The following is a 16,609-nucleotide window of genomic DNA, read 5'->3' on the forward strand; positions in this document are numbered from 1 at the left end:
GGCTGTGTATGATGAATATTCCTGTTGTTATTAAAAAATAAAAAGTGAAGTCATAAATAAGTCAAAGAACTTGCTCATCCTTGTACTAGTAGCCTTCAAGCATTTGATACTATATAAGTTATCAATTAGAATATGAAATTTAGCTTTAGTTTTGTATTTTTTTTTAGTAAATTTGACAGCGTTAATGAAAAGAGGAAGTATAGGGAGTCAACGGAGTATCTGTGTAATGTATACAATGGGAATTTAGGAATGTTCGATTCAGTAGGATATGTTATCTGAATGATTATTCTGGATAGTATGGATATATTGTGTTTGAGAAATTATTAGTATTTTACTCTCGATGTTTATTTTTTAACTCATATTAGACTAAATAAATAGTCCATTGTATACATTGTACAAATATTTTATTGACTCCTTAGCGGAATTCTAATGAAATTTTTTGGGATTTAATTGATTTATCTAGTAAAGTCATACCTTTTTTATTCATGTATAATACGTCGAGAGCTCGTAGTGTTTGTTGATTTTCCTGACTTTGTTCTATTAAGCCCGACGTTTTTGACTGGTTAAGGATGTACTTTTTGTTTTTAGAAATTGTCTAATTGGATTTGTCTTTTAATTTGGTGCATAGATTAGGTTGTGGAAGCTTTTTCATGATAGAAATGGTTGTCAATAATTGATCATCCAGCAACTGTGATTTCTTTGATTAAAGGTGAGAACTTTTATTTTTAAATATTTCATATCTTATTTGAAAAATGTGTTATTTAGATATTATTTTATTTTGTTTCTTTGCATAACATGTTTTTGTCTTAGTATAATGTCAATCTAATTAAATGATGTTTCGTACTTTGATACTTACGGTTAGATTTACATGTTAGTTTCAGTTTATTGACAAAATGAATTTGACATTGTTGTTGTCATTTTATTTAGTTTAATGTTGATCGTAGGAGAAGTTGAGGATACTTGGTAACAATGTAGATAAAGAGCAACAAAAAATAATGGACGAGTTGGAACTGATTGTGAATGGAACACAATATTATCTGTGATAGCAGTTTAATTTTTGAGAAAAAAACGGCAACAGGGCCATGTAAATTTGTGCAGTAGCATGCTTGTGATTGTTTTATGGGTAGTATATTTTTGTAATTAATGCAATACATGCTATATTTTTATATTTAAAATTACATATTATTTTCGCATCCTTTGCTTCATCTGATACAAAAATTTGGCAGGGCGACAAGTGCCATTTCACATGATACACTAAAGTTTACTGCAATGTTTATTAATATAAATTGATTTCGGCATATATTTCTAGATTGTATCTGCCATGTGCCTCATCCTCAACCAGACAAATGATAAAAGGTTTCAAGAACAAGTATACTGTCTTCCCTCCGATATTGTGGTAAGTGTTACTTCTACGCATTTTGGGTGTATTCTCTGTATTCATTTGGGTGTATTTTTTAAGTTCAATTGGGTGTAAATTGTGTAGTCATTTGGGTGTATTTATAGTATTCACTTGGGTGTATTTTCAGTATTATATTTGTTGTTTTACGATTCTTGCAGAACATGGCCATTTTGAAGCACCCAAACGGGGAATTCATACCACCTAAAACCAATAAAGAATTCAGGTTGGAAGACTACCCAAGTTTTATTCCCTTCATAGATACAAAAAAATTAACTTCGCATTCATATGTAAGTTTTCATTTGTAAAATTTGTTAGTATCGTTCTTTACTTATATGCCAAATAAAATAACACAATCTTATTATTTTCAAAGGCGTTGTTAACCTTTCATTTTTCTTCTTGTTTAGAGTTCCGATTCAAGTTTTTGTGCCAGTGTCCCAAACAACCACTGTGCCGGAATTTCAAGAAACACTTGAGACAGATTTTGAACCAACCCCTCTTCTACAAATTGAAGGAACTACAAAAACGTAAGAAATAGTATTATTTGTTTAGAGTTTGGGTGTATATTGGGTTGGTGTATATTTGGTAACAGTTTGGGTGTATATTGTTCCTGAATAGTTTTTTTTACGCCATGATTAATTTGTGTGTAACTGTGCAGCACTCCTGAACCCCCCAACAACTTGAAGAAAGCACACCCACGCTTCCCACAGCTCCAACTAAAATGTAAGTTCATCAGACTGAAGTCGATCTTTGCTTATCATCCATATATTCTTATTCTTATAATACGTTATACATGATGACGCAGTTATCCAGCTGCAGAAGACGCTGCTGCCCTATTGATGATGGCACGGACAACATCGTATGTTCCTAGAACAGATCAGATGCCATCATTCAGCTTTGGCCTCACTGATTCAAGCCAAGAAGAAGCATCAACGCAGGAGGGAGCGTCAATGCAGGAGGCAGAAAGGGCAAAATCTCCAGAAACTGCAAATTTGCTAGAACAATTAGAGAATTTGGTAGAAGTGCCTTTTACCAAATCAAAGGTACTTTTCTTATCTATAAGTTACTATCTATTGATTTTTCATCAAGACATTTCAGGACTTGAGAAATATCCTGTGAACTAGGCTTTCTAACTGCTGTTGAACGATATTGATTTTGAAATTGCAGTCATGATCCTTTTTCGCTCATCACTCCTGCATGAAAGGGGATGACTGCCCTTTACTATATTTTTATATTCAAAATTATCATATTATTTACGCATCCTTTGCTTCATCTGATACAAAAATTTGGCAGGGCGACAAGTGCCATTTTTCACATAATACAGTCCATTTTACCAAATCAAAGGTACTTTTCTTATCTATAAGTTACTAACTATTGATTTTTCATCAAGACATTTCAGGACTTGAGAAATATCCTGTGAATAGGCTTTCTAACTGCTGTTGAACGATATTGATTTTGAAATTGCAGTCATGCTCCTTTTTCGCTCGTCACTCCTGCATGAAAGGGGATGACTGCCCTTTTGATCATCAACTCTCTAAGTATCCTTGTGTTAGCTCTGTGTCTGGAGGTGGTGATGCATGCTTGTTTTGCACCGGTACCATTTTCACTCTATATCTCTTCCTGTAAAATGCTTGTGTTTTCAATCCAAATACAAAGGTTTTCGTTAGCATATATAATTAGGATAATTAGATTGTGCATTATGTGTTAGCTTTGAGGAAAATTTTCCAAAGGGCAGCAGGTATATAAGCGCAAGAGGTTCAGGGACAGTTTTGTAATTAAGCAGAATCAGGAAGTGGGAGAATTGAGTGCCCTGTTTCCCTTTGGTTGTTTCTAGTTCTCTTTTATCTTCTCTTCAACTGTTGATCTGAGATTCTAGACTCATCAGTCTGGATGATACTATAATACTTCTATTCTGTGTGTTTGTGGTTTCCTGCATTATGTTTTTAGTGAAACTGTATATTCATATATATATATTTGTTTCATACTTAGTGTCTATGTAATTTAGCTTCTCTCTGTAGTTGAAACACGCATTTTAAAAGCCTTTCTCGTTTATGAATCTCAGTTGTTATCAATCGGTATTTTCAGATGCATGTATGTGTATTATTATAATTTTAATTATTCTCATTTAAAATGGGTTTTATTGATGCAGTCACCAGCCAAAGAAAATTTTGCTATGCCTTCAAGGATTCACAAACTAGGAATGAAATCTCCACACTTTTCAGGAAACACAAATTCCAACATGCCTCCTACAAAACCATTTAATCAATCCTCCAAGAGTTTATTCTGACATCAATTCGGAACATAAAGCAACACAGTACAGAAACAGCTTAAGCTTGCATCTAAAGGAGTTAGCTTTGTTGATGTTGCAAAGCTATCGTTGCCTTCAACTACTACGCCAAAGGAAGGCACGGCCAACGACCAAAGTTGGCTCATCCTCTTCTGACCAAAGTATATCTGGAACAAATCAAACCTTGGTGGAAATTCCAAAGAAATTGCCAGTTAGGATTCCAATGGGAATTAACTTTCTTGCTTTTGGGAAAGATCCTGTGTGCAGTTAAGTTTCAGTTTGTTTGATCATACTAGTTCAACCTTAAAAGATGTAACAAAAGGAAGGGTACCACAGACTGATTTAGTCTCCAGTGAGATTTTTGGTCAGGAAGTATAAAATTGAGTTTTCCAGGAAAGCTTCAATGATTGATGCTTCAACTGGTTTACAAGGTAGCTCTCATGTGTACAACGAAAGTAAACACCAGTCCAAGAGGCAAGAGGGGAATCTGTAATACCATCGCCATTTATGCGTCTGGTTTCTCCTTCATCTTCAGAACAGCTACCATCTTGAAAGGAGATCTTGTGAACTGTATTGTCATTTGCAGCAGCGCATGAATCAGTTATCAAGATGAAATATTCTGTTGGCACTTCAACCTGCATAATTGGGTGAGAACTGAGAGTAAGGAATACAGTAATAGCAGTTCAAGGTTGTTAGCTTCTTTCATTAAGTGTATTTAGGATATTATAGAATCAGTTAATGATTTTTTTTGTGTGTCTAAATATGGAAAGAAACAAAGAAGCTATATTTGTTGGAGTTACTCTTGGCACCATATCTAGCCATCCAATTCACAGCTCTATTTGCTTCTCGGGATACCCACTCAATGTGAACAAGTCAAGGACGAGATAAAAGCTCCTGAATCTTGTGAACCAAATCTGTTAGTTCAGATGAATACTCACTTGTAAGCTCATGCATGATTGACAGAATGTCAAGGCAATCCGTTTCACATATAATATCCTTCAAACCGCAATCCCAAGCTAAAACCAGCCTCTTCCAAGCAGCAAATAATTCACATCTGATGATAGATTAGGGGGAATGCTTCCAGAGTAGCCCGAGATCCAATCTCTCTTAGAATTTCTAATAATACGCCCAAATTTCGCTAAATTTGAGTTCAGATACAAGCTTGCATCACAATTAACTAAAACTATTGTCTATCGGTGGTTCCCAACACAGACAATTTCGGAGAGACCTAAAGGTATTGTTTCGTTTTCTGTAAACCTGTAAGTCTTTGGCGGTAATTTTAGCCAAGGTAACAACCTTGTGGTTTGTCCAAAAGTTGTCAGTATTAAATAATCCGTTAATGATATGATAATTAATTGTATATATAATGTAATTTATATGCATATATTTCATCATGCTTGTATAAACTAATCTTCTTCATGTAGTCTAGACTTTTTCGTGTTTTTCTTTCTTCTCACATGGCATCGAGAGTCAAAAGCAAAATTTATCACTTTGTGGCAGTAGAGTGGAGTTGACCAAGGGTTAGAAATGGATTGGATTTAGGAATAAAATTAGAATTAGAAAAAGGGGTTTAAAAAATTTTGGTAGTTTTTTTTGTTAGAATTGTATGGATTTGATTTATGAAGAAAGGTGCATTGCAGATACACTCTTAGACTCTTAAAAAATTTTGGTTTTCTTTCCCTTCCTCTTCTTTGTTGTCTATTCCTCTTCCCCAGATATTTGGGTGACCTTGGTCAAATATGAGAAGCCTTTCATTTTATGACTTCAATAAGAACTTATATTGTTCTTTTTGCATGAAAAATTATATTAATTTGTTATCATAGATTTGGTAAATGCTATACTCACCATGAAGGGTTGAGAAAGCTATGATAGTCGCTAAGAACAATACAAATAGTGAAAAATAAGAGGGTTTTTTTGCCGTTATTGCTCCACTTCCACCTATGCATGGTGGTTAAGACCGAAACTTTGATCCAAAGGATATTCAAAAAAAGAAAGAAAAAAGCATATAACAACAAAGTGAAAAGTCAACTTCAGATTTATGATAGGTATAATATGTGTTTGATCATTGATTCAAAGATTCCATTTGGCGGTAGTGATGGATGGAGACCTTTTAGATTTATTAGAATTGGGACAAAAGGCATTTGAATTGTGTTGTCTAAACTAGCTCTTCTATGCCTTTTACTTTATTTTAAGAGAAAATATTTAAAAATTGAAGGATGTTAGTAACAAGTTAACAACCAAGAAATTTTAGGAGAAAAAAAAAGGGAGAAAGGAGAAAAAAAAGTATTTTAATAATTTTATTTATTTTTATAATTATATTTATCTTAAACTAAACAGGATATTGAGATATAATTTAATTTTGTAAATTTTATACCAAATATAATACAAAGATTTAATTTAGTCTCTATTTTTAAATTTCTATCTTTTAATTTCAATTTCTCTTTCAAATGCAGTTTTAATTATTAGGTGTTATCTATTCTCACCTAACTCATTTAACCTATTTTTATGTCAACATCCAACTTATATTTATTCAATACTTTTTTTTTCCCAAATCCTATTATATGCTATTGTCTTATAAAAATATTCCGTAAATATAAAAATTTAGTTATAAAATCAGTCAATATATATTTATATATTTGTTCATACCCTGGCCCAATGTTAAGGGCCCAGGTCCAACCAAAAGGCCTGATTCAATAGATTAGGCCTAGCAAAGCACCGACCTCCACTTAAGAAGTCGGTGTCAACCACGACTTAGTATGAAGAAGTCGGTTATGAGATTAGCTGGCAGATAAACACTCATTCAAATGAGTAACCGCCCCTAAAATCTCTCTAACCACTTCATAAAGCCATATCTTAACCTCCCTAAGATAATGGGACGGTTAATATCCTAAAGATACGGCACTACTCCAACGGTGGTTATTGGCTCACCACTATAAGTACACTGACACGCCTCAGGTATCTCTAAGTCCAATACTCTCTAGACCTGCTTACGCTCTTGCTAACTTAGGCATCGGAGTGTCTTTGCAGTTACCACCCCCACTCACTCACGCGCGCAAGTCGGACGGAGCCTCCCGAGTTGCAGATACACCCGGAGTTCTCCTCCTTCATACACTTGGGCCGTCAAACGTCATCCATCTGATTAATCTCCGGTTACCCACCGTAACATTGGCGCCGTTGCCGGGGACCCGAGAGATCATCCATCGATGGCGGATAGATTCCACGAAGAAGTCCATGCGGAAACGGATTCCGAAGAAGAGAATCTGAACGCAGGTAACGACAATGTGGATTTACCCCTCCACCAAGAAGTTAATGATCAGCATAGAGAGGGCACCTTCGGAGTAAAAAACCCGAAGGCAAATCCCTCAGACGAGCGAGAATCGGGAAAGGGCGGACCATCCCACATAATTGAACTAATGGGGTTAGTCCACAGTCGCCTAGAACAATTGGAGCAAGAGCGGGAGAAGCAGAAGGAAACTGAAAGGTACCTCAAAGAGGAGATGGAACAGCGAAAAGAGTTAGAAAGAAAACTCTTACAGCTAGAATCCTCCCTCAAGGGTCATAACTCCCGCGACGACCAAGAAGATCAATTCCCGGGTGGAGAGGATCCTTTCAGCGAGGACATAATGAGGGCAAAAGTTCCGAGAAACTTTAAAAGCCCTGATATGGACCTCTATGATGGGACCACAGACCCAAAGCATCATCTAAGCAACTTCAAAAGTCGGATGTATCTAGCTGATGCCTCCGACGCTACGAGATGCAAAGCTTTTCCGACCACTTTATCAAAAGCGGCAATGAAGTGGTTTGATAGCCTCCCACCAAGATCAATCACCAGCTTTGAAGACCTCTCAAGAAAGTTTTTGATGAGGTTCTCAATTCAGAAAGATAAGGTAAAACATGCACCGAGCCTCCTGGGAGTAAAACAGGAGGTCGGAGAGTCTTTGCGAGCCTATATGGAAAGGTTCAATAAGGCATGTTTGGAAATCCAAGACCTGCCCACGGAGGCAGTCATAATGAGGCTAGTCAATGGGCTCAGAGAAGGTCCCTTCTCACAGTCCATATCTAAAAGGCACCCCGTTTCTCTAAGCGATGTACAAGAAAGGGCCGAAAAGTACATCAACATGGAAGAGAATGCGAAATTAAGAGACCTGAGTTGGCGACCTGGACCCCCTCCCTCATCTAAGGAGAGGGAAAGGGAAGTCAAGAAGAAGGAAGAACTCGGTCTCGAGAGGCCCAGAAAATATCACTCTTATACTCCTCTCAAAACTTCTATAGTGGATGTATACAGAGAGATTTGCCACACTGAAAGGCTGCCACCCCCTAGACCTATTAAAAACAAAAAAGGGGGAAGCCGCAGCGACTACTGCGAGTACCATAAGATATATGGTCACTCCACCAACGATTGTTACGACCTCAAAAATGTGATAGAAAAGCTGGCCAGAGAAGGTCGGCTTGATAGATATCTCATGGAAAGGTCGGACACTCACGGAAAAAGAAAGCGAGATGATATGGATAGAAGAGATCCACCACCGCAGACTCCAGAGAGACATATTCACATGATCTCGGGAGGATTTGCGGGAGGGGGCCTCACTAAATCCTCTCGCAAAAGACATCTCAAAAGAGTTTATCAAGTCGAGGAAGAGACACCCGACTTCCCCACTATCTCATTCACAAAAGAAGATGGGCAAGGAATAATCCCCGGGCATGATGATCCCGTGGTGATAACTATGATCCTAGCCAATGCCCATCTCCACAGAACCCTGGTGGACCAAGGAAGCTCGGCGGACATCCTTTTCAAGCCCGCCTTCGACAAGCTAGGGTTGGATGAAAAAGAGTTGAGAGCCTACCCCGATACCCTATATGGATTAGGGGATACGCCAATAAAACCACTGGGATTTTTACCCCTTCACACCACCTTTGGAAAAGGGAAAAAATCAAGGACTCTGAGCATAGACTTCATAGTCATCGATGAAGGGTCAGCCTACAATGCCTTAATCGGCAGAACTACCCTTAATCGTCTTGGAGCAGTGGTGTCAACTCCTCACCTCTGCATGAAATTCCCGACCCCAGGAGGAATAGCAACGGTGAGGGGAGATCAAAAATTGGCAAGGAAGTGCTATAACGAAAGCCTAAATCTGAGAGGAAAGGGCAAAGAAGTCCACACCATAGAGCTAGGCGGCGCAAGGACCAGAGAAGAGCTGCGACCCCAACCGGGAGGAAAAACCGAGGAGATACAAGTCGGTGAGGAGGAAGGGAAAAACACTTACATAGGAGCCAACCTAGGGGAAACCCTAAAACAAAGGTTGGGTGAACTCCTAAGAGCTAACTCTGACCTCTTCGCATGGAAGGCTTCCGACATGCCCGGGATTGATCCCGAGCTCATGTCCCACAGGCTCTCGGTTTACCCAGGGTCCCGACCTGTACAGCAAAGAAGACGCAAGCTCGGTCCGGAACGAGCGTTAATAGTAGAAGAACAAGTACAGGCGCTCCTGGAAGCCGGTTTTATTAGAGAGGTCAAATACCCGACGTGGCTAGCCAATGTAGTGCTAGTCAAAAAACAAAATGGTAAATGGAGAATGTGCGTCGACTATACCGACTTGAATAAGGCATGTCCTAAGGACCCTTACCCCCTGCCGAGTATTGATACCCTGGTGGACTCCAGCTCGGGGTATCAATACTTATCATTCATGGACGCCTACTCGGGATATAACCAAATCCCGATGTACGAGCCCGACCAAGAGAAAACATCTTTCATCACACCGAGGGCAAACTATTGCTATGTGGTCATGCCATTCGGATTAAAGAATGCAATAGCCACATATCAACGGTTGATGAATAAAGTGTTTTCCCCCCACCTAGGGAGCCTGATGGAGGTATACGTCGACGACATGCTGGTAAAAACCAAGGAAGAAGTCGACCTCTTGACCGACCTCTCACAAGTCTTTGACACCATAAGGTTGCATGGGATGAGACTAAATCCTGCAAAATGCGCCTTCGCGGTTGAAGCAGGAAAATTTCTAGGATTCATGCTAACACAAAGAGGGATTGAGGCTAATCCCGATAAATGCAGAGCCATCCTAGAAATGAAAAGCCCGACTTGTTTGAGAGAGGTTCAACAGCTCAACGGCCGACTTGCAGCCCTTTCCAGATTTATGGCAGGATCGGCACTGAAATCCCTTCCACTATTTTCCTTATTAAGGAAGGGATGCCAATTCGAATGGACTCCAGAATGCGAGGAGGCGTTCCAAGAGTTCAAAAAGTTCTTAAGCCAACCTCCTATCTTAACCCGACCAATACCAGGGAAAGACCTCGTCCTATACCTCTCCGTAGCAAACAGGGCTGTCTCGTCAGCCCTGATAAGAGAAGATGAGGTCAGACAACACCCGGTCTACTTTATCAGTAAGGTCCTACAAGGCCCAGAACTAAGGTACCACAAACTAGAAAAGTTTGCCTACTCCTTGGTGATAGCCTCACGAAGGTTACGACCTTACTTCCAGGCTCACACGATAAGAGTCCGCACAAACCAACCCATGAAGCAAATCCTCCAAAAGACGGATGTTGCAGGGAGAATGGTTCAATGGGCGATAGAACTCTCCGAGTTCGATTTGAGATATGAAACTCGGACAGCAATTAAAGCCCAATGCCTCGTCGACTTCGTTGCAGAATATGCAGGAGAACAAGAGGAAAAGACGACTACATGGGAACTCTATGTAGATGGATCCTCCAACAAAACAGGGAGTGGCGCAGGCATAATACTGGTAGATGAAAAAGGAACCCAAATAGAGGTCTCCTTAAAATTTGAATTTCCGGCTTCAAACAATCAGGCAGAATATGAAGCCTTGATAGCCGGATTAAAGTTGGCAGAAGAAGTCGGTGCTACAAAGGTGATGATATACAGCGACTCGCAAGTGGTGACCTCCCAAATAAGTGGAGAATATCAGGCAAAGGACCCAAATATGAAAAGGTACTTGGAAAAAACTCTGGAGCACCTTGGGCGCTTTGCAGAAACCGAGGTCAAACACATAACTCGGGATCTAAACAGCAGAGCGGACGCCCTATCCAAGTTAGCAAGTACCAAACCAGGTGGAAACAACAGAAGCCTGATTCAAGAAACCCTCCAAGAACCCTCAGTTGCAAAAACAGAAGATAAGCAGGAGGTACTTGAGGTAGTCGGTTTAAACCTCGGATGGATGGATCCCTTAGTCGAATACATGAAATTCGACATCCTCCCTAAAGAGGAAAAAGAAGCTAATAAGATCCGAAGGGAAGCACAGCATTATACTTTGGTGAGAAATGTCCTCTACAGAAGAGGGATATCAACGCCATTGTTAAAATGCGTACCGACCTCAAGAACCGCCGAGGTATTGGAGGAGGTGCACAGCGGGATCTGCGGAAACCATCTCGGAGCAAGGTCGCTCGCCAAGAAAATAATCCGAGCAGGATTCTATTGGCCGACCTTGCAAAAAGATGCAACAGACTTTGTGAAAAAGTGCCAACCGTGTCAGATGCATGCAAATTTCCACGTAGCTCCACCAGAAGAGAGCTCATCAGTATCACTTCTCCCTGGCCCTTTGCAAAACGGGGAATGGATTTGTTAGGTCCTTTTCCCCAAGCACCAGGACAAGTCAAATACTTGATTGTGGGAATAGATTACTTCACAAAGTGGATAGAAGCAGAACCATTAGCTACTATCACCGCTCAAAGAAGTCGCAGGTTCCTTTACAAAAACATCATCACAAGGTATGGAATACCTTATTCCATCACTACAGATAATAGAACCCAATTTACCGACGCCACCTTCAGAAATCTAGTAGCCAGTCTCAAAATCAAGCACCAGTTCACCTCGGTGGAGCACCCACAAGCCAATGGGCAAGCCGAGGCAGCTAACAAAGTCATAATGGCAGGATTAAAGAAAAGACTACAGGAAGCAAAGGGAGCTTGGGCTGAAGAGCTTCCTCAAGTGTTATGGGCTTATAGGACAACTCCTCAATCCGCCACAGGAGAAACACCCTTCCGACTAGTCTATGGCGTGGAAGCCATGATCCCGATAGAGATCAATCAGCAAAGTCCAAGGGTAATTCTCCATGATGAGGTCGGAAATATACAAGGACACAAAGAGGAGCTCGACTTACTCCCCGAAGTCCGAGAAAGAGCCCAGATAAAAGAAGCAGCGTTAAAACAAAGGATGACTGCCAGGTACAACAAAAAAGTCATTCGAAGAACATTCGCTACAGATGACTTGGTTCTAATCAGAAATGACATTGGAATCAACAAATCCGGAGAAGGAAAGCTCGCCGCAAATTGGAAGGGACCATACAAAATCAAAGAAGTATTAGGGAAAGGTTATTATAAAGTAACCGACCTAAGCGGAACTGAGCTACCGAGGTTGTGGCATGCTTGTAATATGAAAAGGTACTACAGTTAGAAGCGAACTCTACTCCCTGATGTACTCTTTTCCCAACTTCATGATTTTTTCCCAAAAGGGTTTTTTCTGGAGAAGGGTTTTTAACGAGGCATCATAGTAGAGGCTAAGGGAAAATAGGCTATCAAGACCCTTAGTAGCAAGAAGGTACCTTCCTAATTAATAAAGATCTTTTTCATTTACAATATCTCCTATAGTATCCTTCTTTATTTTTTCTAAGTCTTTCTACGAAACGCGCCGACTTAACCTCGACAAAACGTGAAAATCCCATGAACCGACCTAGATGGTCGTCAGGATAAAACGACGAGGTACAAGTCGGCGTAAAGAGGTTATATGAGTTGATCGTAAGAACTCAGGAACCATCCGACTCTTAAGTCGAAATGGAAATCCAAGTAAAACAAACTCGAAAGAGCTCCGAGTAAAAGAGAACCGAGCTCCGAGTAAAAGAAAAACGCATCGCAAAAATAACCTAAGTCATGAAAACTCATCAAAAAGCAAAAGTTGAGTATAAAGGATACCAAAAAGAGATTGAAAAACCTAGAATCGATGGTTGCGTAAAAAGCCCTCAAGCTAAAGGGCTCGAAAAAGCAAGACAAGACAAGAAAAAGGTTTTCAGGAAAAAGACCAAAAAGGGTTCTTCGAAATATCAAAAACAGAAAAGCATACACGCACAAGGTAACTTAAACCCTTATCCAAAAAAGGGGCATTCACTTTTGTTTAATAACCCTTATCCAAAAAAGGGCACAGATCAGAATATTTTGTTTACGGCCTTAAAAGGCCAAAAGGAAACTGTTCACACAACCACCAACAATGAATAAGTTTAAAAAAGGGGGGACTCACAGGCCGAGCCCCCATATAGCCATAAAAAAACAAAAGTTATCTTTTCAAAGGAGTAGAGGAATCACCACCGCCAGACTCAGGAGGGGCGCCGCCGGGACCAGCAGGAGGAACGGAGGAAGAACTCGGAGCATCTTTGGAATGAGGAGGAGACTCAATAATCCTCTGCCCCCGAGTCTTCAGGTCTGACTCAGAAACAACCTCGGGGACAGGAGGATCAACGATGGCACCATCAATAACTACCTTATCAGGATGTAAAGGTGAAAGGTCCAAGTCGGGAGCAATAACTCTGACTTGTTCCAGGAATATTCTCCAAGACTCCTCGGCCCCATCAGCAATAGAGTCCTCCAACTCGGCGTATGCGTTTCGAGAATTCAGCAAGTCCTTCCTCACAGCTACAATATCTTGAAATAAACTGTGGTAGCTGTCTTGTGCTGTTTTCCTCAAATTTGCCTCCAAAGTGCATTGAGCTCGCAGCTTACCCACCTCCTCCCTAAGGTGATCCCTCTCCTTCCTCAATTTATCTCTCTCCTCCTTCAACTCTTTCTCATGTTTTTCAAAAATAAGAAGCCTCCCCTCCAACTCCTCAACCTTTGAGGATGCCCCCAAGGAGCTGAGGGGAGTCTTCTAAAAAATGTCCAAAAGTTTGCCACAAACACCCGCTGTCCTAAAACTCTCCTCGGCCATGGTGGTAAGGTGGTTTCGAACAGAAACATCATCCATGCTTATAAAAGGATAGATGTTCTTTCGGACGAATGCAAGAGCATCCGCCTTAACCCCACCATCAAAAGAAGAAGAGCCAGACTCAGAGGTCTTGCGCTTCTTCTTCTCTGGCTCGGAGAGAATTTGGGCAGAAGGGGGTGGTCGAGACAAACTTGAGGAAGAAATGACAAGGGGTTGAGAAGGAGTGCCAGTGTTCTTAGGAGGAGGAGGAGGAGGAGGAGGAGAGGTGATCGCCCTGGCACCACCGGACCTAGCCCGGGACTTCGCTTTAGCCTCCTGGACCCTTTGGTAAGCCTCCTGAGCATTCTTTCTTGCCATATCTACAAGAAAAACAACCAACAATTATAAGTCGGCAACATTCAAGTCGGTACATTCAAGTCGGTAGAAACAACTCGGAAATCAGGAATGCATGCACTACCTAATTGAGATTGAACAAAAGTCGGCGTTCCCTGAAGGATTTTTCTGGTATCCAAGTATGGGGCCCTCCCCTACGCTTCTCGGAAAAACCCCACAATGGCAGCCTCCACCTCGTCCAGGTCATCTGGACCATACTTTTCACAAGGGGAGGCCGCCAACCAATAAAGGGGAAAGCGAGGGGAGGAATGCTCATCAAGGAAGAAGGGATGGTGACCCTCTACAGCTTGTACTTTGAAAAAATAGTTTTTGAAGTCATGAAAAGATTCGTCAAAAAGGGTGAAAATCCTCCGACCTTGTATGGCTCGGAAGGATACCCACTGCTGTTTGTTATTTAGCCCACTAAAGGGCTTAGTCATATGAAAGAGAAATAAGAAAATCCTCAAAGAGGTCGGAAAGTCCAGAGCGTGGCTAATAAATTGATAGATCTTCAAAAAGCCCCAGGAATTGGGGTGAAGTTGAGTAGGGGCAACTCTACAGTGGTGCAAAACAGATATCTCGAAATCTGAGAAAGGAAGAAAAACACCCAAGCGGGTGATCATACATTCATACATAAAGAAAAAATGAGGGGCCGCCTCATTAACTCTCCCAAAACAGACCCGGTCTTCAGGACCCGGGATTATCAGTTCATATTTTGGCTCGTCCTCCTCTGAAGTACAAAGCCGGTGATGAGTACGAAGATGAGTGATAAACTCAGCGTCGACCAGGGGTTCCTCCCCAAGGACAGTGTCATCAACCCACAAAGAAAGAACATCTACGGAAGCCATTTTTTATATAAAGAAAAGTGGCAGAAACCTACAAAAGGAAAAAAGAAAAAGAAAAATAAAAAAACACGGCCCCTAAAGAGGAGAGATACGAGGCTAGAATCGACAGACCAACCTATCCACTCACAAAACAAAACATGCAAACATAAGGCATGACATGGAAGAAATAAAACTAACCTTTATCCAAGAAATGAAGGTTGGAGAGAGCGGAAATCTTCGAACACAAGAATACAGCACGAGCAAGGAAAGAAGAAGTTTGAAAGATTGCAGAAACGGAAAAACGAAAGAGAGGGAAAGCATTTATAAACACACTAAGGGGCGTAAGAGGGAAAATATTTATAAACATGCTAAGGGGCATAATGGTAAAAGCGGAGCAGTCATTAATGAGATTGCACCGTTACCAAAGCCCTCAATCCCTAAACGCTTCCCCAACGGACATGACGCTTGAATTGACGTAACTGTCAGAAACAAAAGGTCACGAAAATCACGTCGGTTTCAAAACCCGTGAAGGTCGGCTACGAACCCGAGTTAAATACTTGAACCCAAACCTTAAAAGGATCTTGGGCTCAAGTAGGGGCACTGTTCATACCCTGGCCCAATGTTAAGGGCCCAGGTCCAACCAAAAGGCCTGATTCAATAGATTAGGCCTAGCAAAGCACCGACCTCCACTTAAGAAGTCGGTGTCAACCACGACTTAGTATGAAGAAGTCGGTTATGAGATTAGCTGGCAGATAAACACTCATTCAAATGAGTAACCGCCCCTAAAATCTCTCTAACCACTTCATAAAGCCATATCTTAACCTCCCTAAGATAATGGGACGGTTAATATCCTAAAGATACGGCACTACTCCAACGGTGGTTATTGGCTCACCACTATAAGTACACTGACACGCCTCAGGTATCTCTAAGTCCAATACTCTCTAGACCTGCTTACGCTCTTGCTAACTTAGGCATCGGAGTGTCTTTGCAGGTACCACCCCCACTCACTCACGCGCGCAAGTCGGACGGAGCCTCCCGAGTTGCAGATACACCCGGAGTTCTCCTCCTTCATACACTTGGGCCGTCAAACGTCATCCATCTGATTAATCTCCGGTTACCCACCGTAACAATATTTATATATGATGCTTCAAATAATTCTTTCTATATATAAATTAGGAATAAAAATCATCAAATATTTCATAATAGATTAATAAAATTTGTCATAATAGAATAATGTTTTTTATAAATATTAAATTTGTATTTCTATACAAAAAATGTTTTTCTGTGTTTGTGTAATAGAATTCACTACTCTAATTTATATTGCTATGAAATAATTATTTTTTTAATGATTTTAAAGTCCATTAATAAAAAAAAGATTTTCAAGTTTTTTTTTTCCAAATTTTGAATTTTAAGTAAACAATTACACAAGTAATAAATCATAGGATATTTATATTTCAGCTACAAATTCACTACTATTAAGCCATTTTTTGGGTGCTTACTTTTTTTATCAGTTATATTACATATATATTTTCAAAATTTAATTTAACAAGTTACATGATCATACAAAAATAGAAAACGATACAATAAGAGATGTGCAGTTGAGACCCTAGTACTAATACATAGTGTTTCTTACTCTTACTATGATAGTGTTTTATAGTATAAGGAAGAATTTTAACTGTTCTTAGAATATTATTACTATTGTCTATTGTTTTAGTGATTTTAAGTGTTGCTTAATTATAAAATATATAATATTAATTAAAAATAATAATTAAAATTACTTAAATATTAAT

At 40.1% G+C, this 16,609-nt stretch overlaps 2 protein-coding genes across 4 annotated transcripts in view; both read left to right on the plus strand.

Annotated features, from left to right (window-relative positions):
- The window catches only part of LOC107464666 (uncharacterized), a 38,161-nt gene that overhangs the window by 326 nt on the left and 21,226 nt on the right, over positions 1-16,609 (plus strand). For 2 of the 3 annotated variants that reach the window (XM_052254480.1, XM_052254481.1), the window contains exon 2: positions 629-709. The gene's annotated coding sequence lies outside the window, so the exon portion shown is untranslated. The remainder of the gene's footprint in view (positions 1-628; positions 710-16,609) is intronic. The other variant, XM_052254479.1, reaches the window with a different exon arrangement.
- LOC107464621 (uncharacterized) lies at positions 1,385-2,995 on the plus strand (the record flags this gene model as incomplete). Its single annotated transcript, XM_021132372.1, is given in 7 exon segments — positions 1,385-1,396; positions 1,558-1,622; positions 1,804-1,923; positions 2,055-2,119; positions 2,202-2,439; positions 2,690-2,740; positions 2,864-2,995. Coding segments are annotated over 5 exon segments (297 nt in total), but the record flags the coding sequence as incomplete, so codon positions are not given.

This window comes from Arachis duranensis, chromosome 9 (genome assembly GCF_000817695.3).
Source record: "Arachis duranensis cultivar V14167 chromosome 9, aradu.V14167.gnm2.J7QH, whole genome shotgun sequence".
Lineage (NCBI taxonomy): Eukaryota > Viridiplantae > Streptophyta > Magnoliopsida > Fabales > Fabaceae > Arachis > Arachis duranensis.